Below are 26,256 nucleotides of genomic sequence, written 5' to 3' on the forward strand. Positions count from 1 at the left end.
AAGAATTTTTCTTTGAAAAGTTCATCAGAATATCTCTAGGGGAAAAACAGAGAAATTGTACACTCAATACTAGCATAACAAGAATAATGCCATAAGGATAGATAAGTAGATATTTTTGGTACAAACATGAAATGTAGATTAAATAGACAACTGTTTTGGAAAATACAAAATATCCAAATTTAATCAAAAAGGTATTTAAATTTTAAATGATTGTGTTATGAAGTAAAAAAATCCTTCAGTGATGCTTCCAAATTATTGTCAGGCACAAAAAGGTTTTTAGTCCAGTTTTCAAACTTTAAGTGAACTAAGCTATCACAAATTAAAATTTCTCTAAATCGTAGGACTATTGATTATTTAACAATCTCTTTGCACTGTTTTACAGTTCAACATTCCAAATAATTTTACTATTAACATAGTAGCATTCTATAATGATGTGATTAAAGGCTTATTTAACTTTGAAGTGGAACTGAAATCATAAGAGTAAAGATAATTCCTTTTTACTGTATGACAGTGAAAAACAGGCTAGGGCGTGCTAGGAGTAATTTGAGCATGTTGAGATTTTTAGAAAAAGAGAGGACAGAGATGCTTCCTGGTGATAGGAGGAACTGTCCCAGCACCAGAAGCACCTGGCCAGGGGAAACACAGTTCAGTTCATTATGGCAATATGGACCTGGAACACAGAAGAGATACTCAAAGGTCATGTCCTGTGTGGCAGCTCATCCACATGTAGGTCATGTCACCTACTGATAAGCAAGACCAGCTACATAATTTTCAGCGCCCAGAACAAAATGAAAATGTAAGGCCCTTGTTCAAAAGCTTACTGAGAGAAGGGAAAATCTCTCTTCAGTAGGATCCCTTTATAAGATGCAAGGCTGCATGCTCCCACGATCAGTATAAATACAGTGTTTTACAACCCATCAAATAAGTGTAGCCCTTTTGTAACCATGTTTAATTTTCCCAAAAGACAAAGTACATTCAAAATCAGTTTGCTTAAACGAAATAAGCAGAGTCAAGGGAGATTCTTGTAAATCATTAACCAGTAACTCTCACAGTTCAGTTTGAGCGAAGAGGGGGTAAAATTGGACATTGATCGGTTTTTTCCATGTGCCTACCAGTGGAGATTTCAAATAGTTCCACCAAGTAGGTAAACTGAAAATCTGGGTCTGCGGCCTGGTTTCCACAGAGCCATCGTTACACAGATACTCTTCAGCACGTCGGTGGAGCAGCACCCAGGTTTAGGACAGCCTCAGCCTTTCCTCTGTCTTCTCCAGGAAGGCACTGGAGCAGAGGAGCTTAAACAAAGCGACAGAGCCCAACATCAGCCACCCCAGATTAGGAAGATCCTGACCTATGGGTGGAAAGAAGTTGGGGGCAACAACAGCAGCAAGAGTTCGTGAAGGGATAGTAACTGGGGGTGCAGGGTTGGGCACAAAGGGGGACTGGCAGAAAGGGTGGGGGCCAAAGGGCTAGTGCGAAGGAAGGGGCGGGCCCGGGAGGCGGGGCCCCAGGGTTGGAGCTGGAGGAAGGGGCGGGGCAAGAGGGGGCGGACACAGCGGGCTGGAGTCCAAGGAGGCAGGCCACAGGTTTGGCGCGGAAAGGGGGAGGGCCCAGAGAGGACGGGGTAAGAGGGGCGAAGCCCGGAGGGCGGTGCCTCACGATAGGAGCCGAAGGGGGCGGGGCCATGAGGGCGGGGCCACAAGGTGGTGGAGTAAGGCGCAGGCCCCGAGGGGGCGTGGCCACAGGGTTGGAGAGAGGGCGGGCCCAGGTCCTGTCCTTGGAGGCCATGTTGAAGCCCCGCCCTTCCCTTCAGGCCGCTTTCCGTGTCTCGCCTGCACCACCAGCCGAGGTAAGGCGGGGAACTGGCGGAAGTCGGCAGCTCCTCGGCCGCCCCTCACCCCTGGTTCTGGGACGGCCGCGGCTGCGCGGGGCCTAGTCGGGGCAGACGCCAAGCCTGCGGCGCGGATGTGCTCAGGCCGGGGCCACTCCGTCGCAGCCCGGGCCTGGACGGGATCCCGGGGCGCGGCGCTGCGCCTCGTCCCTAATCCTATTTCCTTCTCGGAGCTGGCTCGTGCCCTGTGTGAGCCCGGGCGCCGGGCTGGCCGCGCGCGGTCCCGCCGTCCCCGGGCTCCCGGGACCGCCCCGAGGCGCGCGGGGCGCCGGGTCCCCGCCGGGCCGCGCGCACTGGGGCCCCGGGCCGCCCCACTTCTTGGCTTTGGGGTTCACCGGTCCGGTTGGAACCATGCCTCCCACCGCTTCTGACGGTGCCGTTTACTTTGTCAGACATAACAGGTGTGAGATCGGAGGAGGAGCCGTGCCCGAGGCTCCAGTGAGCCAGAGTGTGATAAATGATTACCACCCTGGGCTCCCGTGGGGCCTTAGCGGTTCCAGAACCTTCTAGGAAGTAGGAGGCTGACTTCTGTGTTTCTATAGTTAGGTTGAAGGTGGGAGACAGAAGTGTGATTTTGTAAACATGGTTACTTAGGAACATTAAGTAATAAACGTAGCTCCTGTTACCCCTAATTTTTAAGCTTAGTAGTTTTTAAAACATAGGCGCTTAGCTCTGTCAACTAGTACTTTCTCCTATCTTCATAAGCTTTTTTTTTTTTTCTATTTTCAATTTTTAAAACTGGTACTGGGGCTTGAGTTCAGGGTCTGAGCACTGTCCATAAAGCTTTTTCTGGCTCAAAGCTGGTGCTCTGCTACTTGGACCACAGCTCCATTTCTGGATTTTTTGGGGGGTAGTTAAATGGTGGTAAGAGTTTCCTGGACTTTCCTGCCTGGGCTGGCTTCCATCCTCAGATCTCAGCCTCCTGAGTAGCTAGGATTATAGGTATGAGCACCTGTCATTTACAACTTTGTATGTATGTATGTATGTTTGCATGTTTGCCAGTGCTGGGGCTTGACCTCAGGGCCTGAACACCTTCCCTGAGCCTTTTTTTTTTCTTTTGCTGGTCGTGGAGCTTGAACTCTGGGCCTGGGGGCTAGCACTCTACCACTTGAGCCATAGCACCCACTTCCACCTTTTTCTGTGTTTGTGGTGCTGAGGAATCGAACCCAGGGTCTCATGCATGCAAGGCAAGCGCTCTACCACTGAGCCACCTTCCCAGCCCCCCTGAGCCTTTTTGTGCTCAAGGCTAGGGCTTTACCATTTGGCACAGCACCACTTCCAGCTTTTCTGAGTCATTTATTGGCGATAAAGAGTCTCATGGACTTTTCTGCCTGGGCTAGCTTTGAACCAAGATCCTCAGATCTCAATCTCCTGAGTAACTAGGATTATAGGCATGAGCCACCTGTGCCCGCTTAGAACCCCATATATATATATATATATATATATATATATATATATATATATATATAATTAAAAAGAAAGGTCAGGCACAGAACCTGGGCCTGCACTGCACAGGATCATCACTATCTCTGTCTTCCACCTCCCCATCTTATCTCACTGTATGGGTTTTGAGGCTGTAAAATAAAAAGATGTCATCTCCTCAAATAACACCACCTTTTTCTGTAATGACTTCTGATAAACGAATTACCTGCTCAATGATCTTTCCAAGGACCTGTCTTGGTTTCAACAAGTCCATAGTGGTTTGCTTGGTTTATTTCAGCACAAACTTGAGTTTAAGTAGAGAATGCATCATAGGCATTCCTATTAACAAAAGACCTTTTAGGGTTTGTGTTTGTGTTTTCAAGGGATTTGTTGAGATTTGTAAAAGCTGGGATTATAGTTATAAGTCACTGTGCCTGGTAATTTTCCAAATGTCTTACAGTGTCAAACTTAAGTTTCAAACTTAAAAACTTAGCTTATCCTTTGTTTCAAAAAATCTTTCCACACTTTTTCATCTATTTGAATAAATCACAGTCATCTATTACATCTGCTCTTCAAATGTTCTTTAATGATAATTCTAAATCAATACTTTTGGCCAGAAGAATTATGACTAAAATACTGTCTATCTGTTGATAAAATGCTTTCAATTACTAATCAAGAAGATTTCCTGAATTTTCTTTGGGGTTCTTCTTGAAGTTAGCTTTTCTTTTGCCTCTTCTTCAGCTGTGTGTTTCCTAGGAAATAAGAATTTTTTCAGCTGCTTTTACAGGACCACTAGTGTATATGCAATCCATACGTATGTATCCCAACCCTCCTCATGGTCTGGTGCATATCTATACTAAAATTAAGGTTCAGAGTGGTGACCCACCAGCTGCATTTTCTGTGCTGCCATATCCCAGGTGGACTGTCACCCATAGGCCTTAAAAGAAAATATCCTTTGGGAATGTATAAGTAATCCATTTAGTTTTCAAGGTATTTTCCCTTTGATGCAGATAAAAAAAATGCAGCACTTAGGTAAATGAACTTACTTAAGTATTGTTTATGAGTTACTAGAATAAAATTTAAAATATTATTAATTTTAAAAAATCCTTCATTTTTCTTTTAAATTTTTTGCAGTACTATGGTTTGAACTTGGGGCATCATATTTGACGCCCTTATTTGCCATGCCTCCTGTACTGCTTTTTGCTATTTTAACATTTAATGTATATTTATTTTTGTAAGTTTATGTTCTATAGGTAAAAAGAAACATCAAGGAATAGAACATTTATATTTAACTGGTTTGCATCTATTCCTGCTTTTGTTTCTCAATTGTGAATATTGCTACATAAAGCCTACAATGAAACTACTGAATGTTGTGTCTAATAATACATTCAGTAGCAATCTATTCTAGGCTTGAACAGCTAAGACATCAATATTGCTCTTTAACCCAGAAAAGTGAACCAACATGGGTAACTTTCTTACAGCGATTTTTTTGCTGGTTATTTTTAGAGATGCAGTCTGGAGGACTTTTTCTGTCTGTGCTTGCTTGAGATCCTCCAGATCTCAGCCTCTTGAGAAGCTGGGATTATAGGAATGAGCCACCAGCACCTGATGTAACTTCTTTTCCTTTACCTTATTGGCAGTATTAGGATCTGACCTCAGGGCTTCATTCTTGCTAAGCAGAATGAAGAATGCTTGATTCATGCCTTCAGCTTATCATATAGGAAATTTGCATTGAAAATATAATCACCATAGATAGTTTTCTTAGTTTATGTCATACTTTTTGTTAAATCTAACATTTTTCTTGATTTGTAATTGAAGATACTTTGCAAACGGGTAATTAAAAGTATTTTAGTCATAATTCTGGCCAAAAGTACTTGTTTGGAATTTCAGCTAAAGAACAGAGGTAATAGACTATATGTGGCTTAGTAAAATAGATGAATAATGATATGTAAAAAGATTTGTTAAAAAATTAAAGTTTGACCTTGTATGTATGTAAGAAGTTTGGAAAATAACTGAGCACAGTGGCTTATGACTATAATCCCAAACAGCTCAGCAGGTGGAGATCACATGGATCTTGAGCTAGTTCAAGCAAAAAATTAGTGAGATTCGCAGCTCAAGAAAAAAAAAAAAAAGCTGGATATGGTGTCTAGATTTTCTGAAGAATTTAAAGATAGAATTGAAACTATTATCATTTAGAATTTTATAAAGACATTTCCAAGATTTCCTTTTGAAAGACTATTAAAGCTGTAACTGATCACTATATATTTGTATATTTCTGAAGTTTGTTGTTGTTGTTGTTGTTTTTTTTGTCAGTTGTGGGGCTTGAACTCTGGGCCTGGGCGCTGTCCCTCAGCTCTTCAGCTCAAGGCCAGTGCTCTACCACTTAAGCCACAGCGCCACTTCCGGTTTTCTAGTGGTTTATTGGAGATAAGAATCTCATGGACTTTCTTGTCCAGGCTGGCTTTGAACCACCATCCTCAAATCTCAGCCTCCTGAGTAGCTAGGATTACAGGCGTGAGCCACCAGTGCCCGACTTATTTCTGAAGTTTTTTATTTCCTATGTAGGACTCCATACTTTTCATGCTTCTAGGGTCAGAAGGACATCTTTCCTTGCGAAAATTTTCTCTTTGTTTAGTAGGTATTTAGAATAAAAGTGTTTTTCAATGTCAAGATTGTATGATCAAATTAAAATGTGCTGGAGAAAAAAGTTAATTACCAAACTTCATTATTTTCTAATGACAAGTTCTTTTGATTCACTATTAACATGCTTCTCTATACTTGTTTTGTTGATATTTTTATTATCTTTAAGTAGTTGTACAAAGGAATTGCCATTCAGCAAAGCAGTATATGAATTCATTACATCTTGATCATTGTCACCTCTTTCAACATTCTCACCCATCCCTCCCAACCCACCTCTTCCCTCACTTTCTTTGAATTTTATAGAATACATATTCAATTTTTCACTGTATATTGATCTAAAATTTGTATATTACTTGTTAATATATTAGTAATGGTATACCAAAGTCATGAGATTTTCTAGTGTAAATAATGAATGAAACTTTGGAATATGCAATTTAATTTCTTAATGTTATTTCCCAGACACATGAAAAAAAAACTCCAGGTAGAAAATAATTGTATGGGGCTGAGAAGGTGGCTCAGCGGTAGAGTGCATGCCTTGCAAGCATGAGGCCCTGGGTTCAATTCCTCAGCACCACATAAACAGAAAAAGCCGGAAGTGGCACTTTGACTCCAGTGGTAGAGCACTTGCCTTGAGCTGAAGAGCTGAGCAACAGTGCCCAGACCCAGAGTTCAGGCCCCATGACCGGCAAAAAAAAAAGAAAAAAGAAAAAAGAAAATAATTGTATGGCCATCTAATCCAAAACCAGTTTTATTTCAAGGTTTTCAGAAACTAAATCTTCAGAAATTAATGAGATTTATCTTCACCAATAGGAGAAGAATGGCATTAAAACAGATTTCCAGCAACAAGTGCTTTGGAGGATTGCAGAAAGTGTTTGAACATGACAGGTAACTTAAGATACAGGTGATTTTAGATACTTCTTATTCAATTTATTTGTTCTGTAGTTTTAAACAAATCTTTGCATAATAGCATATTATTCTGCTATTAATATCTCTGTCTCTATGAGTATCTGACAATTTCGCAAACTTACTTGGACTGCATAAAGTAAAAAGTTATGAGTTAAAGAAAATCTTCAAGCTCTGACTCTCTTCTAATACTTGGTGAAAATGCCTGTGCTGCCTCTGGGAAATTCAGAGAACATCTTCCTTCTTTAGGGATCTTTTAAAATGAAAAAGACACCTGGCTTCATTATAGGTGGCAGCTTACACTTCATGCATTTATCTCTGCTGCCTCCTCAAATCTGACAAACATGGTATTAAGAAAGTTTCAAGCACTAAGCACACACGTGTACATACACACAGAAGAATCAGGGAACAGGAACTAAGAACAGAATTTCAGAAGCAAGAATACAGATGGACAGGCACCACCAACTTAGCACAGCCTAGAAAGCCAAGTTTTGAACAGGAAGAGAAAGCTGAGAAGTGATGTATTTTATAAAGCCTTAGGAACCAGTGACATCAGACACACAGGAAGGAAGATAAATATGGAGCTCAGGAAAGGTAGCTGAACATTTATGTTAAGAAAGCAGCTAGATCCCAGATTGTCCGAGCGTTCTGTGCAGCCAGGCTGCTACCCTCTCCACCTCTGACCAGAGACTGGAGGTCTAAATTTTAGGAAGGTAAGCAGTCTGTGCCAGAGTGTACCAGGGACAACTGGTGGAAGGTATAATGCAGATATGTTAAGCAAAAATGGGTATACTGAATTTCATCCACTAGCTACAAAAATTTGGGGAGTTTGGCTTGTATCCTCTTATAAGAGTTTTCTCTTGGGAATTTAGCTATATCCAAAAGACAGGTTTTAAGAGATGCAGATTTGCCAGTAAAATGATCTGGCCAAGCATGGTTGGCACTGAAGCAGTAGTTAATACTCCTAGCCTGCACTCTTCTTTCAATCCAACAGTTAGTGTTTTCATGCTTAAATATGAAGAGAAAGCTGAAGATCTCTTAGACATCCATGTAAGGCCACTAATTCAAAAGACATACAGCAGCAAAAAAAGAACAAACACTGGAGGAAGTAGACTGCAATGGATGGACTTCAAATACACTAATGTTTAATATCAAAGTAATAGAGAAGAATTTAACCCCTGACATCAGAAGAAATAATAATAAAATATTTAAGAACAAAACAGGCCAGAAATTTTATACTAGATAGTAGAAATGAGAAGCATTAGTTGATAAGACTGGACTTCCTGGTAGGGAATATGAAAAAAAAATGGAAAATCAAAGTGAGAAGGTAAGATTAGAGGACTTGCCTAAGACATTAAATATTATGAGTTTTGAAAAGTAAAACAGAAACAAAGATATGGCTATAATTCTAGACTTATTAAACCTGAAAGGTTTAAGTTGCTGGCTTGAAAAGTGGTAGTACATACTGGATGAAAATGCACCAACATGTAGTTGTGGAGATGGGAGGGAAGGGATGGGAGGAGAAAAACAAAGGAGGAGGCAACAGTGCTTGATAAGAAAGGTAATTGTACCTTGCTCATGTAATTGTAACCCCTCTGTACAGTATTTTCACAATAAAAACCTTATTAAGAAAAAAGAAAATGCACCAACATTGTTAAGTATTGGAAACAGAAACTTCCCAAGTATCCAGGGGGTGGAGATTGATTAAGGATTTTCAGAGGTATAGATCAGCTTATAGGGATTCAGGATAAGAAGGCAGAGCAGCAGAGCCTCTAACATTCTGAAGGATGCCTTTTGTCACTAAAAGTATCCTTGTTAAGGGTGAGAGTAGGATAAAGTCTTTTCTGCCTGTATTAGTGTATTTCCCATGCAGCTCTTTTCTGGTCCATATCCATCAAAACAAAGGGCTAAAGCCAGAAAGCTTGAGATCAGGAAGAACAGGGTCAGATAGATGATTTTGGTAATGGTAGGCAGCAACTGGTTAGAAAGTCCAGAGATCTCATAGCCAGTAGACATGTGTGGTTTAATTAGCTATTAAAAATTCAGTCTGCTATGGTGGCACACGCTGGTAATCAATGAGGAGGATGAGGCAGGAGGATCATGAGTTTGAGGCCAAGCATGGGCTATTCATTTGTCAGGTAGTGGGGGTCATGCCTATGATCCTAGCTACTCAGGAGACAGATCTGAGGATTTCCAGGCAGGAAAGTCCATAAGACTCATATCTCCAATAAACTATTCAGAAAAAGCCAGAAGTGGCACTGTGGCTCAACTGTGGTAGAACACTAGCCTTGATCACAAAGAGGCTCAGGGACAGCCCTCAGTCCCAGAGTTCAAGCCCCAGAATAGACCAAAAAAAAAAAAAAAAAAGGAAAGAAAACCAGTCCCTCTGAACTCTAATGGCTCACACCTGTAATCCTAAACTATTAAGGAGGCAAAGCTAAGGGATCATGGTTTGAAGCTGACTTGGGCAGAAAAGTCTAAGGAATTCCATCTCCAAATAACCGGCTAAAAAGTCAGGCTAGAAGGATGGCTCAAGTGGTAGAGAAAGCATCAGCTAAGTAAGAAAGCCAAGTGAGCTTGAGACCTTGACTTCAAAACTCAATATTAGGCTGGGTGCTGGTGGCTCATGCTTGCAAACTTAGGTTTTTAGGATGCTGAGATCTGAGAATTGTAGTTTAAAGCCAGCCTAAGAAGGAAAGTCCATAAAACTTAAATTCAAATAACCACCAAAAAAAAATGAAGTGGAGTTGTGTCTCCAGTGGTTGAACATGAGCCTTGAGCAAAAAAGCTCAGGGATAGTCTTCAGTCCCTAAATTCAAGTTCCACAACCAGAACAAAACACAACAAAACAGAAAGCCAATACTGCCTCAAAGGAAAAAAAAAAAAAAAAAAGTTCTGCTAGCCACACTTCAAGTGCTCAGTAGCTAGTTATATGTGATAGAAGGCCATTGGCAGTGCTGATAGAGAACAGTTTTATTATTGCAGAAAGTTCTGTTGTTTGAGATTTTTTATAAGAAAAATTGATTGATACACTTGGCTAAGAAGAAATTTATGAAAGTGGATAAGAGGACTTTGATGTTGAATCAGTGATAATACCAGATCTCTATATACTCTTAGCATTTGGACAGCAAATACCCAATAGCATGATAGGGACTCATATGATTCAGACCTGATTTATTTCACTATTTGAGATAGTTTTTTGTTTTGTTTTTTAAATTGTGGTAAGAAAATTTAATATAAAACTGTTCTCAACCATTTTTTTTGTTGTTGTTGGTCATGGAGCTTGAATTCTGGGCTGGAAACTGTCCCTGAGCTGTTCAACTCTTTACCACTTGAGCCACAATCCCAATTAAATGGTGGTTAATTGGAGATAAAAGTCTCACAGACTTTCCTGACTGGGCTGGCTTTGAACTTTGAACCTCATATCTCAGCCTCCTGAGTAGCTAGGATTACAGGCAAGAGCTACCAGTGCCCAACTTGACCAATTTTTTTAATCTTAACATTTTTATTACACTTAACAAAAATTTAAGTGTACGAAAAGGTTTTCTTTTGTTGTGTTATTTTGTTTGATCTTGATCCTCCTGCTGCATCCTCCCAAGTGCTGGGATTAAAGGCATATACCATCATGACCCACTTAAAAAAAGGGGTTAAACCATCAACTTAATTGGTTTTTGCCAACTGATAATAACTGATTATAAATATCTTGGCATTGGATATAGATCTAATATAGTATATTATGAAAGAAACATCTGAACCTCCCTAATAGCAGTTGAAGACATAAAAGCAACTTCCAGAAACTTTTCATGACTCTAATCAAGAATAAGAAATGTATAAAAGTAAATCAAACTTCTGCAGAGAATGGAAGGGGAGCATGCAGGAGACTTCTTATTACATTGATGGGGCTGTTGTGGGAGCCAAGCAACAAACAACAGTTTACTAACTCAAGGGAAACAGAAGACTAAAAGAAAAAGCAAAGTAGTCCTAGTAGCTCATCTCTGGATATACTGATAGCTTCCTAGAGGAATGTAGGGAAATGTATGGAGACCAAAGGCAGGGTGAATTAACTAGCACCCTGCCATAGTGGGATGTTAGAGGGTAATAACAAACTAAAAAAAGAAAAATCAAGAAAACATTTGAACATTAGATCACTTTTTTGGGCCTTTACTATATATCTTGCATTCTAACTAGTGCTTAATTATTTTGTTTTGGTTAATGGAGAGTATTAATATTTTGTTGTGATTGTGATTAAAATTACAGTGTTGAGCTGAACTGCAAAATGAAATTTGCTATCTACCTACCACCAAAGGCAGAAACTGACAAATGCCCTGCACTCTATTGGCTGTCTGGTATGTATTACACTTTTGAGTTTTACACAGCAATTATTCTTTTTAACTGGTTTATTCCCCACACACACTTTAATTTTTACTTATTTATATGCTTTTTGAGCCTTTTTTTATTTTTAGCAGTCTTTCCTAGTCTACTGGCATTTACTGGCATCATAACTTAAGAATAATTTCAGATCTATGAAATTACATTTACTCATTTCTCAATTAGACCAGGTAACTTAGCAGAGGACATAAAGTCCTCAACTCACTAAAAAGGACTTGGAAAAGTTATTTACCTGCCTTACAGCTTCCTACGTATTTCTGAAATGGCAGAAACTTTACCAGTAAAATAGAACAATATTAGATGAAACCACACCATGACATACTAACTAGAAACCACAGACATGTCACTTCCTATGGTGATCTTGAGAATATTTTAATTAAACTCCATAGAGTTTCTATGGCAGTAGTCTGGACAATCACAAAGAACACTGTTTCTTCAGTGGCTTATATTCCCAATCAGACTGTAGATAGAATTGAGGAACGAAGACTTTGATCATAGTAGTTTTGAGTGTCAGTGCTTACAGATATTGGCTTTTCATTTTAGAGGCAGACATTACAATGAGAGTTAAAACAACCAAATTATAATGTGTTATTTTGTTTCCTTAAAATTATTCTTTTTTGGGGGACATCCGGTCGTGGGGCCTGAACTCTGGGCCTGGGCGCTGTCCCTCAGCTCTTCAGCTCAAGGCTAGCACTCTACCACTTGAGCCACAGCGCCACTTTCAGCTTTTTTCTTTTTGCTTATATGGTGCTGAGGAATCAAACCCAGGGCCTCAGGCATGCAAGGCAAGCGCTCTACCACTGAGCCACCTTCCCAGCCCCTAAAATTATTCTTATAATATTGTTTTAATAAATGTTTATTTAGTTAAAGGTAAGATTCAAATACCAGTCTTTGAGAATGAGAGTATTTCATTTTGAAAGATAAAAGCTAAATATGTATCTGATTTTTACCTTAACTGATTAAATAATGAACACTGATTTTTCTAAAAGCACATTAGGTATTTTGCAAAGAATTAGCAACAAAATTAGATACTTAATTGTAGAAAATGTAATATTGTATAACTAAAGGTAACCTTAGAAATCATTTGATTCACATAAAGAAAGCCAAGTTCCCCCAAAATATAAGTATTACCCTAAATCACATAACTGTGAGATTGAACAAACTTTCTAACTTACAGTCAAAACTTTTATTAAGTGTTATCGTCTTCTCTTTTTGAATTTTATTTCTGATGAGAACAACTAAATCATTTCTTTTGACTACAGATTAATAATTCAGTTCAGAAGTACCAGGCTATTAAGTTATGGGTATTATAGTAATAAAACCCTAAGTACCTAACCAAAATTGAAATCTATCAAAACAGATCATCTGAGCTTTATGAATATAAAATATAGAACTTGTATTTGTTTACAAAATGACAAGGCTGTTTCCTTAGTGAGATGCTGAAAAACAGAGAGATTGCATCAATTGTTTCTCGTCAAAACTGATCAACTAGTTGAAATCAAAACATGTAAACTAAAATCTTGATATAAAACAGTCCTTTCATTAGCTATGTACCCAAGAGAATTGAAAACATGATCATAAAAAGCTAAAAACTGAGACAAAATGAGGGAAGGAATGACACTGTCTAAAAAGAAATGTACTTATTACCTGACATATGTAACTGTAACCCCCCTCTGAACATCACCTTTACAATAAAATATAAATAAAAAAATAAAAAGCTAATGTTGATAGCACATTATTTATGATAGCCAAAACACAGAACAAACAAGTGTCCTTCCAGAAAAATGTGACAGGTCCATAGAACAGAATATTATTTTGTTTATATTTTCTTCATTTTCTCTAGAGTCAACAGAATATTAAATAATAGGAATAATAATAAATAGGAAGTACTGAAGTCCTCATACATTTTAAAACATGGAAACCTGCTAGGTGAAAATAGGCCATTTCACAAAAACCACATATTAAATTCCATGTATATGAAGTGCCCAGAAATTCATAGAGAAAGTAGATTAGGAGTTGCCTGGGTTGGTTGAGGAGATTGAGATAAATGGTAACTTCTGATAGGTAGGGGTTTCTCTTTGAGATGATGAAAATGTTCTCAAATTAGTGGTAATGGTGATACAACTAAATATATTAACAGTACCAAATTGAATTTATCTCAGAAAATAGTTACAAAATAATTTATTTTTCCTATAAAATAAGTAGGTGTTAATTGCTACTATCTACATACTCAAGAATAATCCTAGTTGAAATATTTTTATTTCTGTGACTACAATTACTGTAGTCAAAGAACTTGTGTTTTGAAGAACGTTTTTTTTCTGGTGTCTAACAAATTTATATTTCTCAAATACAAGTCTGTCATAGACCCAGTTCACAGGTTTGTTTTTTTTTTACAGGTAAACATTCCTATGAGATAGAAAGAAGCAATAATGATTTTCATATTTCACATGAAAGAACTAAGGCTTAGAATATTCAAGTTAGTAAAATATGAGTAATGCTTAGAACCAGATCTCTTAAATCTAAAATCCATGCTTTCTATACTATTAATCTATATCCTTTTGGTGGGGGGGTGGGGATAGGGGAGGAGGGCTGGGGGAATTTACAGAGTTGGTAACCTTTTATCAGTATTGGGAAAGTTTTCCATCATGGTATATCTCCAGTGTCTCTGGAAAATGTGTGGGAAGGAAAGTAATAGACATATAATGGCTTTGTTTTTCTGATGTGACTGGTGAAGTCTTGTATGTCCTAATGCCATAAACTCCCACGAGAATACTTGTGACTTTGTATCTGGTTATTATTAATTTAACAGTTGTTTATGGGCAACTACTTGCTAAGTCTTAGATAACAAATGTAAAAGTGTTTTTAAAAAGCAAAAACATGCCAGGAGTGGTGACTCAAGCCTATAATCCTAGCTACTCGGGAGGCTGAGATCTGAGGATTGAGGTTCAAAGACAGCTGTGCAGGAAAGTCTGTGAGACTCTTATCGCCAATAAACCACTCAGAAAACTGGAAGTGGTGCTGTGGCTCAAGTGGTAGAGCCCTAGCCTTGAGCTGAAGAGCTGAGGGACAGCACCCAGGCCCAGAGTTCAAGCCCCACAACTGACAAAAAAAAGCATTAGCTAGGTGCTGGTGGCTCACGCCTGTAATCCTAGCTACTCAGGAGGCTGAAATATGAAGATCATGATTCGAAGCCACCCCAGACAAGAAAGTCCATGAGACTTTTTTTTTTTTTTGGGGGGGGGGGGGACCTGAACTCTGGGCCTGGGCGCTGTCCCTCAGCTCTTCAGCTCAAGGCTAGCGCTCTACCACTTGAGTCATAACACCACTTCTGGCTTTTTTTTTTCTGCTTATGTGGTGCTGAGGAATCGAACCCAGGGCCTCATGCATGCAAGGCAACACTCTACCACTAAACCACCTTCCCAGCCCTCCATGAGACTCTTATCTGCAATAAACTACTCAGTGAAAGCCAGAAGTCACTGTGGTTCATTTGGTAGAGTGCTAATCTTGAGCAAGAAAAAAAAAAGCTCAGGGACAGTGCTCAGGTTGAGTTCAAGCCTCAGGATCGGCAATAAATAAATAAATAATAAGTTTTTAAGTTAATTCATACTGAATCATACTATCAGTATGCCTTGCTGTTGCTGATGATCAGATGTAGTAGAGTATTAAACACTGGCCACTGGAGAGAGCTCCTGTTATAAGTACTGTTTAGCTCAAGAATATTATGCTATCTTGTCTTTTTGGGGCGGGGAGGGGGGGCAGTCGTGGAGCTTGAACTCTGGGCCTGGGCGCTGTCCCTCAGCTCTTCAGCTCAAGGCTAGAACTCTACCACTGGAGCCACAGGTTTTCTGAGTGGTTTATTAGATATTAGAGTCTCACTGACATTCCTGCCCCGGCTGTCTTTGAACCTCGTCCTCAGATCTCAGTCTCCTGAGTAGCTACGATTACAAGCATGAGCTACTGGTGCCCAGCTTGTCTTGTCTTTCTCATACCATTATAATGGTATCATATATCTGTGTGAGAATAGCCATAGTGTATGCTTACTGTATTTATTAACACCATATTTATTAACAGCTCATTAGTGTTGTTTGATAATGCCATTCTACGGTTTAAAAAATTGGTTCTCAAGTAAGTCTGCTCCAAAGAATTCCAGTAATTAAAGCTATTAAGAGATTTTGAAAAGATAGTTTGGGGACTTTTTAACCTAAGACAATTCTTAGATTAATATTATTTTACATTTTAAAAGAAGGAAAATTACATAGCTTACTCAAAATTACTTGTAAGACAAAAGTAAATTTTTTATTTAATATTACCAAGTGAGCTTGTTTTCTTATATTGTAAGATTAAAGCTTTATAATCACACTACAGCATAAGATGACAATTTTTTTTTATTTGTAGGTTTAACTTGCACAGAACAAAATTTTATATCAAAGTCTGGTTATCATCAGGCTGCTTCAGAACATGGCCTTGTTGTTATTGCTCCAGATACCAGCCCTCGTAAGTGATTTTGTTCCAGAGATCCTTTATACAAACCTAAGTTATAGGTGGTATAATGTGTACTACAGAATTCATCTCATATATTTGCTATTTTTTCATCTTTCTGATAGCATCCTGACCCTAAAGTACCATACCTTTGAGTGGATTGGGGAAATGTAGTGATTCCAGAGTTCAAGAGAGTAAGCTAAGCACAAGCTCCGTCTCCCCACTCTGAGATCAACATGGTGCAAAGAGTTAAAGAAGTGTTGGTAGTGGGAGAAGAAGAGGGTTCCTAGGAAAGGGATCTCTATGCAGTTCTGAATGACAAAGATGATATGCTTTTTGTAACCCAGGGAAGAAGTTTGTTCAAAACACAGGAAAGACAGGACTTCATCAATTAAGAAAGCAATTTATTACTTTGTCAACTGATTTCTCCCATTTTAAATATGATTCTCACTCATCTCATTGGCCAGACCATTATTTCTTCTCTTACCTCACATGGCCCAATCAAGGGCAAAAGAGCCGAAAAGTGTAATTCAACCATTTGCCCAAAAGGAGGGAGCCCAGTCCATATTTGTGCCTATGGACTTGCACATTCATCTGTGTTACTAAACATGAAGAGTGACTACTGCATAGGTGAAATCATGGGTTCTTCATTGATAGGTGGCTGCAATATTCAAGGAGAAGATGAGAGCTGGGACTTCGGCACCGGTGCTGGGTTTTATGTGAATGCCACTGAAGACCCTTGGAAAACTAATTATAGAATGTACTCTTACATAACAGAGGAGGTAATTTCATTTTACTGTAATTATTAACTCCTGGCTGCCAAGAGTTTCACTTAGACAAATTCCTCCCAGGCAGTCCTGAAGTAACTGGGTATAATATTGGTAAACCTATTTCTACACCTATAAATTATCTTAGTAAAAATTTCAGTCTAAAATTATATCTATGTTTGCTATACATACCACCAGATAACATATGTAAAGACTTTAATAAAAACTGCTCCACACTACCCAAGTTACCAAAGAAAATACATGAAACAACCATTCATTCATTTCCTGACAGCTGGTTCATTCAAATACATTTTATAGTTGTAAACCAAGGTTTAATTAGAAAGGACAAATAGAAAAACATTATATCTGTTAATATTATGCATTTTTACAAATGGTATAATTTTATTATGTACATCATAATGACTCAGACACCGTAATTAAAATTTTAACCACCATAATTGTTGGTAACTTACTTGTTTGATAAGTTCTAGGGACTCAACCCAGAGATTCATACATGCTAGAAAAGAGCTTTACCACTGAACTACACTCTCCCCCCAGTCACTCGTAACTCAAACAATTATGTTTTCATATATTGCAGATTAGACTTTAAATTTTTTATTTATTTTGATAAGACATCCCTAAGTATCCCATGCTGGCCTTGCACTTATTCAAAATTTTCCTGCTTTAAACTTTTGTCTGTGACTAATTTCACCGAATTTTAAAACTTATTTTACTTTATTGTACAAAATAAATATGTTTCTGTTTTATTCTAATGTTAACAATTATATAATATTATGTAATATACTTTTCATAGTTTGGGATATTTATGTTTTTGTGTATATTATAGTAAATATTATCATTTATATAATTTTTCTTCTCTAAGGAATTTTCTCTAAGAATAGATTGTAAGATGTGAAACTACCAAGTTTTTTCAATATTATTGCCCTAAGTTTGTAAAGTTACTTTTTAAGAACCATATATATTTTTTTAAAATTTTTTTGTTCTGATCCTGGGCACTGTTCCTGAACTTCTTTTGCTCAAGGCTAGCGCTCTACCATTTGAGCCAGAGCTCCAATTCTGTGTTTTTTAGTAATTTAGTGGAGACACGAGTCTCATGGACTCTTGCTCTGGCTGGCTTTGAACCATGATCCTCAGATCTCAACATCCTAAGTATCCAGAATTAACAGGCATGAGCCGCCAGAGCCTGGCAAAAATCATATATTTTAAATTATGTATTAATAATCATTGTCTACCTGAATTTTTTTTCTTTTAGTCTTTGCCAGTCCAAGTCATAGTAAGGCTGATTTGGAAGTATTCATTGTATAATATAATTAAATTATATAACTTTGAAAAAGTCTGAGCATATTTTCTCTGATATATTTTATCATACCCATATTTTTTTCTAGCTTCCTCAACTCATAAATTCACATTTTCCAGTGGACCCCCAAAGGATGTCTATTTTTGGCCACTCCATGGGAGGCCATGGAGCTCTGATTTGTGCTTTGAAAAATCCTGGAAAATACAAAGTAAGATTATCTATGCTACTAGTGTTACATATTTCTCTTGAACAGTATAATATTGGGAATTTTCAGCAATTGAAATGATTACATTGTTGTTTTAAAATCAAAACTAAATTTTCTAAGCTTGGAAATTTGGAGAGATTGATGAAGGGCACTGTATTTGATGACTGTAAGACCAGGAGTGTAAGTATTCTATCAAAGTGGTTTCTTGTAGTCTTACTAGAAGTATTATAAAATGTACTTTATCTTTTCCATTATTTTTTTCAAACTAGTTTTGAATGTATTTCTCTCTCCCCAATGAAGAATAACAGTCTTGATTAATATTGTGACAGTATCTATCATTTACTTGTATTTTCATCAGAAATAACTTTGTGAAGTTGAGATTTTCTCAGAATATATTCATGCTGAGTAGAAATTGAAGAATTCTCTGTCCTTAAGACCTCTAATGAAAATTGATAAGCTGCTTGGATTGAAAAATACCACTCAGACTCTTTCCTAGGCTTCAGTGCTTTACTTTATATCTTTATGGCCTTTCATTTTAAATGAGCCAAGTTTGAATATCCACCATATGTCAAGTGTCATATTATACAGAGCAGTATATTAAAAGGATTGAAAATGAAATGTACTTTGAAACAATGATTATCTTAAGATTGCTTCTGTTTACAAACCCCAGGACTTTTCATTATCTTGAGATTTCTTTAATCTATTTGCCTCCCTAGGAAAAGCTTCTTAGTCATTTCAGGTATGCTACTAAGAAATAAAAATATTTGTTGTAGCAATTTCATAGACAGCAGTAGAAAACCAGGGTTATGATAAGGCAATTGGTTTCTTGTGTCTGAGGTTGAAAAACAAACTTGAATTTTTGTTCTTTAACATGCTAGTGGACATTGTTATATACATTTGTAAGTATATAGCATTCTATAGCTGCTGCACAAGCCCATCAGTGCATGAACAACATGTGGAGAATACAAAATTGTTTTAGAAATTCTGTCATATATAAAAGCATTCCTTACTGCTTGTCACTAATTAAGAGAAAATGTCTCAGATTTAGTAGCATGTTCACTGAAGTAGGCACGAACTATTTTATATTAATACAGAATAATTTTTAGTGGAAATGAGTGAAACTCTGCAGATCATTTGTTTGTACCATAATTAAACTAATGAATTGCTTTGTGTTAAATGCCTACATTTATTAGCTCTCAGTAGAATATACAAAAGATGCATTATGAACAGGCATTATGAACAGTTGAGGTCTGTTGTTTACAGAGATTTTCATGGTGACTTAGTTTTTAAGTGAGTTGCAAGTATCATATTTGATGTAGTAAAATAGAACATTTTAAGTTTTGTTTTTCTTAAGTCTGTTTCAGCATTTGCTCCAATTTGCAACCCAGTGCTCTGTCCTTGGGGCAAAAAAGCCTTTAGTGGATATTTGGGAACAGATCAAAGTAAATGGAAGGTAGGTGTTGCATGACTATCAATACTCATTTTTAAATTTGCTAGTTTTTAAAAAGCTGTACATACCACAGATGTATTCCTAGCCCACTCAGATTAAGGCTCTAGAACTGGGGCTGGGAAGGTGGCTCAGTGGTAGAGCGCTTGCCTTGCATGCCTGAGGCCCTGGGTTCGATTTCTCAGCACCACATAAGCAAAAAGAAAAAAGCCAGAAGTGGCACTGTGGCTCAAGCTCTGGCCTTGAGCTGAAGAGCTGAGGGACAGCGCCCAGGCCCAGAGTTCAGGCCCCACAACAGGACCCCCCAAAAAAAAATTTAAAAAAAAAGGCTCTAGAACTGAGAATATGTGAATAAACTATTGAAGTTTTATAAGAAAAAGCAAAATTGTATAGTACTCTCTTTACCTTAAAACTGCTATCTATATAGTAACATATATGTCATATATGTAACTATACATACATGTTATAAATATATGCATATATATAACACATATATATGTAGAGAGAGGATGTGTATGTATGGTTGGAGAGAGAGAAGGAGGGAAAGAGAAAGAGGACACTTCTCATATTTGTGGGTTCTTCGTCTGGATTGAATCAAAACTTTTTAAAACTATGTCAGTAGTAAAACATTCATAAACTTTTTTTCCTTGTCATATTTTCTAAACAGTTCATTGTAACAAATGTTACATCACATATGTGTTCGGTAATTATAAATACTTCAGAGGTTTGTTTGAGAGGTTGTCTGTAGGCTCTGTGCAAATACTCAACCATTCTAAGGAATGGACCTGAGCATCTGCAGATTGTGGTGTTGGGATGTTAGACTCAATCCCCACAGATAACAAGGAACACATAATGATACATAAACAATCATAACCCCTAATTTCTAGTTTTTGAAATCCTGGAGATATTCTGAGCTATGCTTTCTGGTTAATTTATATTTTTATGTCTAAATTAACATTACTTTTAAATTAACAACCAAAATACCATGCATATATTATTAGTAAATTTAATCAGCCTAACTGCTTAACTAGATTTGATTGTCTTTTAGGATCTAGTATAGTATATTCCAAAGAATATCTTTCTTGGAACTTTCAATTTTAATGTTTTTAATTTTAATGTCTTAATTTCAATGTTTTTGTTACAGGCTTATGATGCAACACATCTTGTGAAGAACTACCCAGATTCTAAGCTAGACATACTAATTGATCAAGGAAAAGATGATCAGTTTCTTTCAGATGGACAGCTGCTTCCTGATAACTTCATAGCTGCTTGTACAGAAAAGAAAGTCCCTGTTGTTTTTAGATTACAAGAGGTAAGTACCAGGAAACTAGCTTGATCTAAATAGCAAAACTATAAAGCAACAAAATTCTATACTGCTCTTGTTATAATTTAAAATATAAAATTTTACCTCTTAATTACTTTAGGACACTTGAAGTGTATGCCTTTCTGTTCAGTTCATGGTATTTAAGACCAAGTATGATAGAAATAGGAAAGCTCTTAGCAATGAAAAGTTTTCTTTCTTCACCAAACAGTTAAAAACAAGTTTAAGGCTTAACATTACTGACTCTATCTGTCTCTACATGTGCTTCGTTGTTATGGTAGAAAAAGGCCAAGTTGCTCCATTAATTCTTTTTTTTCCATTTTCTTTTTTTATTATTAATAAGTTTTTTTATTGTGAAAATACTGTACAGAGGGGTTACAATTACATGAGCAAGAAAATGAGTACATTTCTTATCAAGCATTTTTGCCTCCTCCTTTGTTTCCCCTTCCCATCTCCCTCCCCACCCTGCCAAAGTTGTAGGGTCCATTTTTCAACATAATGTCTTATATATCTCATTGGGTCACCTGTATCCCTATTTAAACAATTTGGTTTTTCCCTTCCCCTCCACAAATTATACCAACATCAAATACAGTGAAAGCAGGGGTTAAACCACAAATTTATACCAACATCAAATACAGTGAAAGCAGGGGTTATACCATGGGGGAAGGACATACACATCTGAGCCTCAGAAGCTGCTCATTTGTTCACACATACATGCACTTGTATTATCTGACTTCCATACTAGTCATCTCTTGTGCTCCTTGGAAGTTCTGCTGGTGTGAGGATAATCACTGTATATCATTTGGCTTACAAATGTGTCTTAACTTTTGACTACCCAGTCAGTACTCATGAATACATCATTTTAAGTAAAGAAATTCTGCTTTTATTTTTTAAAAAAAAAAAACTATTAATAAGCTTTAGAACATAATAGAAACAAAACTTTTTATTTGGGGGTAAAAAATGAACATTGAAAATTACATATTATATTTAAAAACATTTTTGTTAATGTTTAAAAGTAACATGTCAGACACATTTACCTGGAATATAATTATGTAAATCAGTCTAGTGACTGTATAATGGTCCATTACAGTTGACACAGCATTTTCATAGCCTTAACTGCCAAATGCGAGATCATTCCTTTCTTATACATCTATTTTACAGATGAAATAACAGGTTCAGAGAAATAACCTGTGACCCGCTGTATGGTATAACCAGGACTGACAGATCATAAATTTGGTCCTGAAATCTGTCTAGCCATTCCCAGACAGTATGGTCCTAAAGCAGGGGTAAATGGATGGACTTAGAGGTAGTGCAAGGAGAAACTGTATAGCCTTCTATAATTTATGCAGCAGATCTTAGCAGTTTCCCTACTTACACAGGTAGTTAGAATGTGAACTGTATGTCATGTGGGGGAAACTGGTCAGAAACTAATGTATTTTATAGATAGATCTCATGTCATCTTTATCTTTTTTTGTTGTTGTTGAGTCCAGTCGTGGGCCTGAACTCTGGGTCTGGGTGCTGTCCCTCAGCTCTTCAGCTCAAGGCTAGCAGCGCTCTACCACTTGAGCCACAGCGCCACTTCCAGCTTTTTGCGTTTTGTTTATGTGGTGCTGAGGAATTGAACCCACGGCCTCAAGCATGCAAGGAAGCGCTCTACCACTGAGCCACCTTCCCAGCCCTCATGTCATCTTTATATCTTAACTCTTGATGGACTATTTTTAGATGTATTTGAAAATTTACCATTATAGTTACATTTTAGACTACAGTTAACCTTGAGAAATCCAAATTCCAATTTGATTGTAAGTGTAATAGTGTATTTAACTATATTAATTGTAGCTACGATGTTTTGTTCCAGATGACCTTTACGTTAATCCTTGGCATTTGCCATGTTGGATGCCTTGTCTGATTCCTCTAAGGCTGTGCCAAGGAAATCTCTTGTTTCTGCAGACTAAGTTTCTGCCTGCTGATAAAGTCTGAAAATCTCTGGAGTTTGGTATAGCAACAGCCTAGAGTTAAACAGGTGACATTGTTGGAAGGGGAAAAAAACTACATCAGTCTAATTATTTCTTTCCATGCCTGTACCCCATGCCATGAAAAGAAAATATGGTTGACTATTATGAGGAGACAAGAGAGGAGTCAGTTGATTGCCAAGGGTTGGTATGGTAGAAGAGGCGGGGCAGGAGGGAGATGAGTATGCTTACAAGGGAATTGCACAGAGGATCTTTGCTCAGTTTCTTCACTGTAATGGTGAATGCATAAAACTTCCCAGGTGATTAAGTACATTGCGTCTTTCATAATAACTTCCAGAGTAAAATTTAGATACACCCGTTTTCTAATTCAGTCTAAATGCAGTTAGTCAATTTGGATACAGAAATGCATGCAATGCTGGAGAAATCTGAATAAGATATTTATTAAATCAGTATTAATATCCTGGTTATACTATAGATTCACAAAATGCTAGCATTGGAAAAATATTTGGATTTCTCTGTGGAATTTCTCACAACTGCAAATGGGCCCATTAATCATCTCAAGAACTTCTATCCAAGGAAGAAAAAAAAATTACACCCATATGTATAATTTACCTGAAATAACAGTTTTCCTGCCACTTTTTAGCATTTTAAACATGCATAATTTGTTTATTCATTGTACATTGTCAAAAAATTGTTTGAGAGAGGAATTAACACATGGACATATTTATGGTTACTTCATATAATTTTTCTTTATTTGTTTTGGGGGGTCTACTTGAAAAAAGAACAAAAAAAGCACTAGGTAACAGGATTCTGAAAGCTGCTGTACAAAGACCAGATCTCTAATCTGAAAAAGCAGAGCTTAGCAGTGCTTAGTGATTGAAGTTTATGTGTTGAAAAAAAATTTTCAGTGACCTAATACTGAGGAAACTTCCAGAAATAGTTTTCCTTTCCTGGAAAGAGAGGTTACCCTAACTCCCTAAGTCTGAGGGCCCTGTTTGGTGTCTTCCTATGCCTCCTAGAGAAGACAAAAAATGTGGCAAAGAGCTCTCAAACGATAGGCATTTCACTCATCTGTCTATGCTCATGCTTAGCATTTGACCAGCACATAGATTCTGGTGACTCCTCTGAACAGTTTTCTTTGTACTGTATAAATTTAACATGAGGATTCATGTCTAAGCTTTACTAGTTGGGTCTGGAAAATACGTAGGAAAACACTGCCTGTTCAATTGAATGTTCACCTGAGCTTCTGGAATACTGACTCTTTTGGAGAGTTGAGTGAAGAACAGAAGAATGTGAGTGTTTATTTTTATACTCGCAAAAGTCTGTTTTGTTACTGTAGATTTTCCATTTGAAGTTTGAGGTAGAGGAGAAAAGTAAAGTCCCTTCAAGTATCACTAAATATAGACAATTATACAAACTGCTTGTACAAGCTGTCTGGTATGTGACTACCAAATCAGCTCATTAGTCAAAAGAATAGAATAAACCATACTACTTAGTGAGACTGAGAAGCAAAACATGAGCCTAGTCAGGGATGGCACAATGAGCTCAAACTATGACTTCAGATAGATTTTCTTCTGTCTTGATTACTTTAAGTACCATTGTGGATGTTAAAGACAGTTGCATTTAAATGTTAGATAAAACAGACTTGCCTTGCAGTACATTCTGAGAGATCAAAATGAGCATTTTGCCTTACTCCAGAACTTCTGATAGTAATGGATTTAACATGAGGATTCATCATCAGTGGCCATATGTCTCTTATGCATCTGAATCATGCAAAGCAGTTAACAAATGTGAAACTAAGGATGAAAATATACTCGGTCATGTTAGGGCTATATAATCACAAGTTGTTTTAGACATCTGTTTTCCTGCATTTCTGCCCATTTTCTTCAGATCCTTGTTTTGATCTGTGAAAAATGGTGAGTATTACTTGGTCCTGCATTTTATAGGTTTTTTTGTGGACTAAATTTTTTTGGACTTAAAATAATTGGGAAGAAGGTGGCTTGTTTTTTATTTCTTTATATAAGAAACTGATGGTTCATAGGATGACTAATAAGAGATTGAAACCAAATAATTCCAGGGCTCAGCCTTCAGGTTGACAACCTTCCTGTCATATACTCTTCCACAGGAAGCGACAGATTGCTTTCAAGTTACTTCAATAACTTTCTAGTAAATTTTATTATTAATGGTTGGCTGCTCTTGATAGATGCGCAATTCCATACCTTCTACAAGTAAGAAATTAAGAACATTTATTGATTCATCAAAACAGTGAGGATTTGCCTCATGCCCTGAAACCCTAGGGATATTCTTTTTTTAGGTATATTTTTATTTCTTACATGCTTAGAGAAATTCCCGTTCCTCCCATCAAAAGACCATTCATTTACTTACTAGTTAAGTTGAAAACTTAAATTCTTCCTTAGACTTACTTCTTTCAATTTTTTCTGCCTTGGTTTTAATTGCCATTAGTTGTGGATGTCCTTCCAACTTATGTGGTGCATAACACCCTTAGAAAGTCCTTCCCAACTTGGTTCACATTGTTCTTTTCCTCTGAAGACTACTTAACGTTCTAAGAGGTATCATAGTCACTAGAGAAAGGTTTTCATTGGCTGGGTAGGTAGAGATCTGTCTCAGATACTTTACACCTTTCATTTTCTTTCTGTTTCAAGGTAGTTTTCAAAAGATTCACAGGATTTTACTCCGTTTGATAATCAGGTTTAATGCATGATTCTGTTCTTTTCCAATGAACGTATGATATGTGTAAGAGGTAAGATTCTAAACATGGTTTGTCATGACTCTGTTTAAGCACAACTTAAACAATGATAGAGCTTTTAAGGCATTTTTCTATTTTTCTCTGTATCTTTTATGTGTATTTATTTTTGGTTTTAAAAGTTCACTACTTCATTGCTACCAGTATGCTGCTTTTATGAATTAAAATACCTTGCCTGTGTTTCCAAGTTCTCTAAATCCAGATTCTTTTAATCCTTGTCAATATGAGCACCTGTCTGATCTGCCTGTTTAATCAGTGTATTAGTTCTTCTCTTTTTATGTTGACAACTACATTTAGAAACGAAGCTATGAAGAATGTTTAATTTTCCTGCACATGGTTTGCAGTCTTTTTAAGATACGGTAGAAATGTTAAAGTGTAAGCACTACAACTTTGATTTGATTAAACTTTGCTTACATTCATAATATTCTGTTTACAGGCAAATTAAATTTATAAATGAGAGATGTATCTAATATTGAGGTGTCTAAGTGGAGAGAGTCTATTTTGTCTTCCAGGGTTATGATCATAGCTACTACTTCATCGCAACTTTTATTACTGACCACATCAGACATCATGCAAAGTACCTGAATGCGTGAAAAACTTCACACAGGAAACTCTCTTTGGGATTAAAGTTGTAACAAACAGAACTGCTAAGAACTAAAAGATTTCAAAATATTGGATTTCATAATTGTCAAGGAGCCTCTTTCTCCAGTTGAGTCACCTTCTGAATAAATACATAAAACTGC

The 26,256-nt window shown here is 37.2% G+C and overlaps 1 protein-coding gene across 2 annotated transcripts; it reads left to right on the forward strand.

Moving 5' to 3' along the window:
* Nucleotides 1–1,740: 1,740 nt before the first annotated feature.
* Nucleotides 1,741–26,256, forward strand: Esd (esterase D). Of its 2 annotated transcripts, XM_070003208.1 has the most exons (9): nt 1,741–1,846; nt 6,761–6,835; nt 11,111–11,199; nt 15,638–15,736; nt 16,379–16,503; nt 17,895–18,014; nt 19,366–19,464; nt 20,603–20,770; nt 26,026–26,256. In XM_070003208.1, exons 2-9 carry the CDS (start codon nt 6,768–6,770, stop codon nt 26,104–26,106), a joined length of 849 nt encoding a protein of 282 aa, XP_069859309.1. In that variant the 5' UTR covers nt 1,741–1,846; nt 6,761–6,767; the 3' UTR covers nt 26,107–26,256. The 2 variants fall into 2 exon arrangements, with proteins under 2 accessions (XP_069859309.1, XP_069859310.1); XM_070003209.1 differs by lacking the exon at nt 1,741–1,846 and having other exon boundaries at nt 6,761–6,851.

Source organism: Dipodomys merriami, unplaced genomic scaffold (genome assembly GCF_024711535.1).
Source record: "Dipodomys merriami isolate MVZ:Mamm:240054 unplaced genomic scaffold, mDipMer1.0.p SCAF_6, whole genome shotgun sequence".
Taxonomy (NCBI): domain Eukaryota; kingdom Metazoa; phylum Chordata; class Mammalia; order Rodentia; family Heteromyidae; genus Dipodomys; species Dipodomys merriami.

Excerpts from the sequence above, each read along its gene's own strand:
- Esd (XM_070003208.1), top strand. The coding sequence starts at position 6,768 with ATGGCATTAAAACAGATTTCCAGCAACAAGTGCTTTGGAGGATTGCAG. Across the intron at positions 15,737-16,378 it reads TGCTCCAGATACCAGCCCTC|GTGGCTGCAATATTCAAGGA; the intron begins GTAAGTGATTTT and ends CTTCATTGATAG. Across the intron at positions 19,465-20,602 it reads CAGATCAAAGTAAATGGAAG|GCTTATGATGCAACACATCT; the intron begins GTAGGTGTTGCA and ends TTTTTGTTACAG.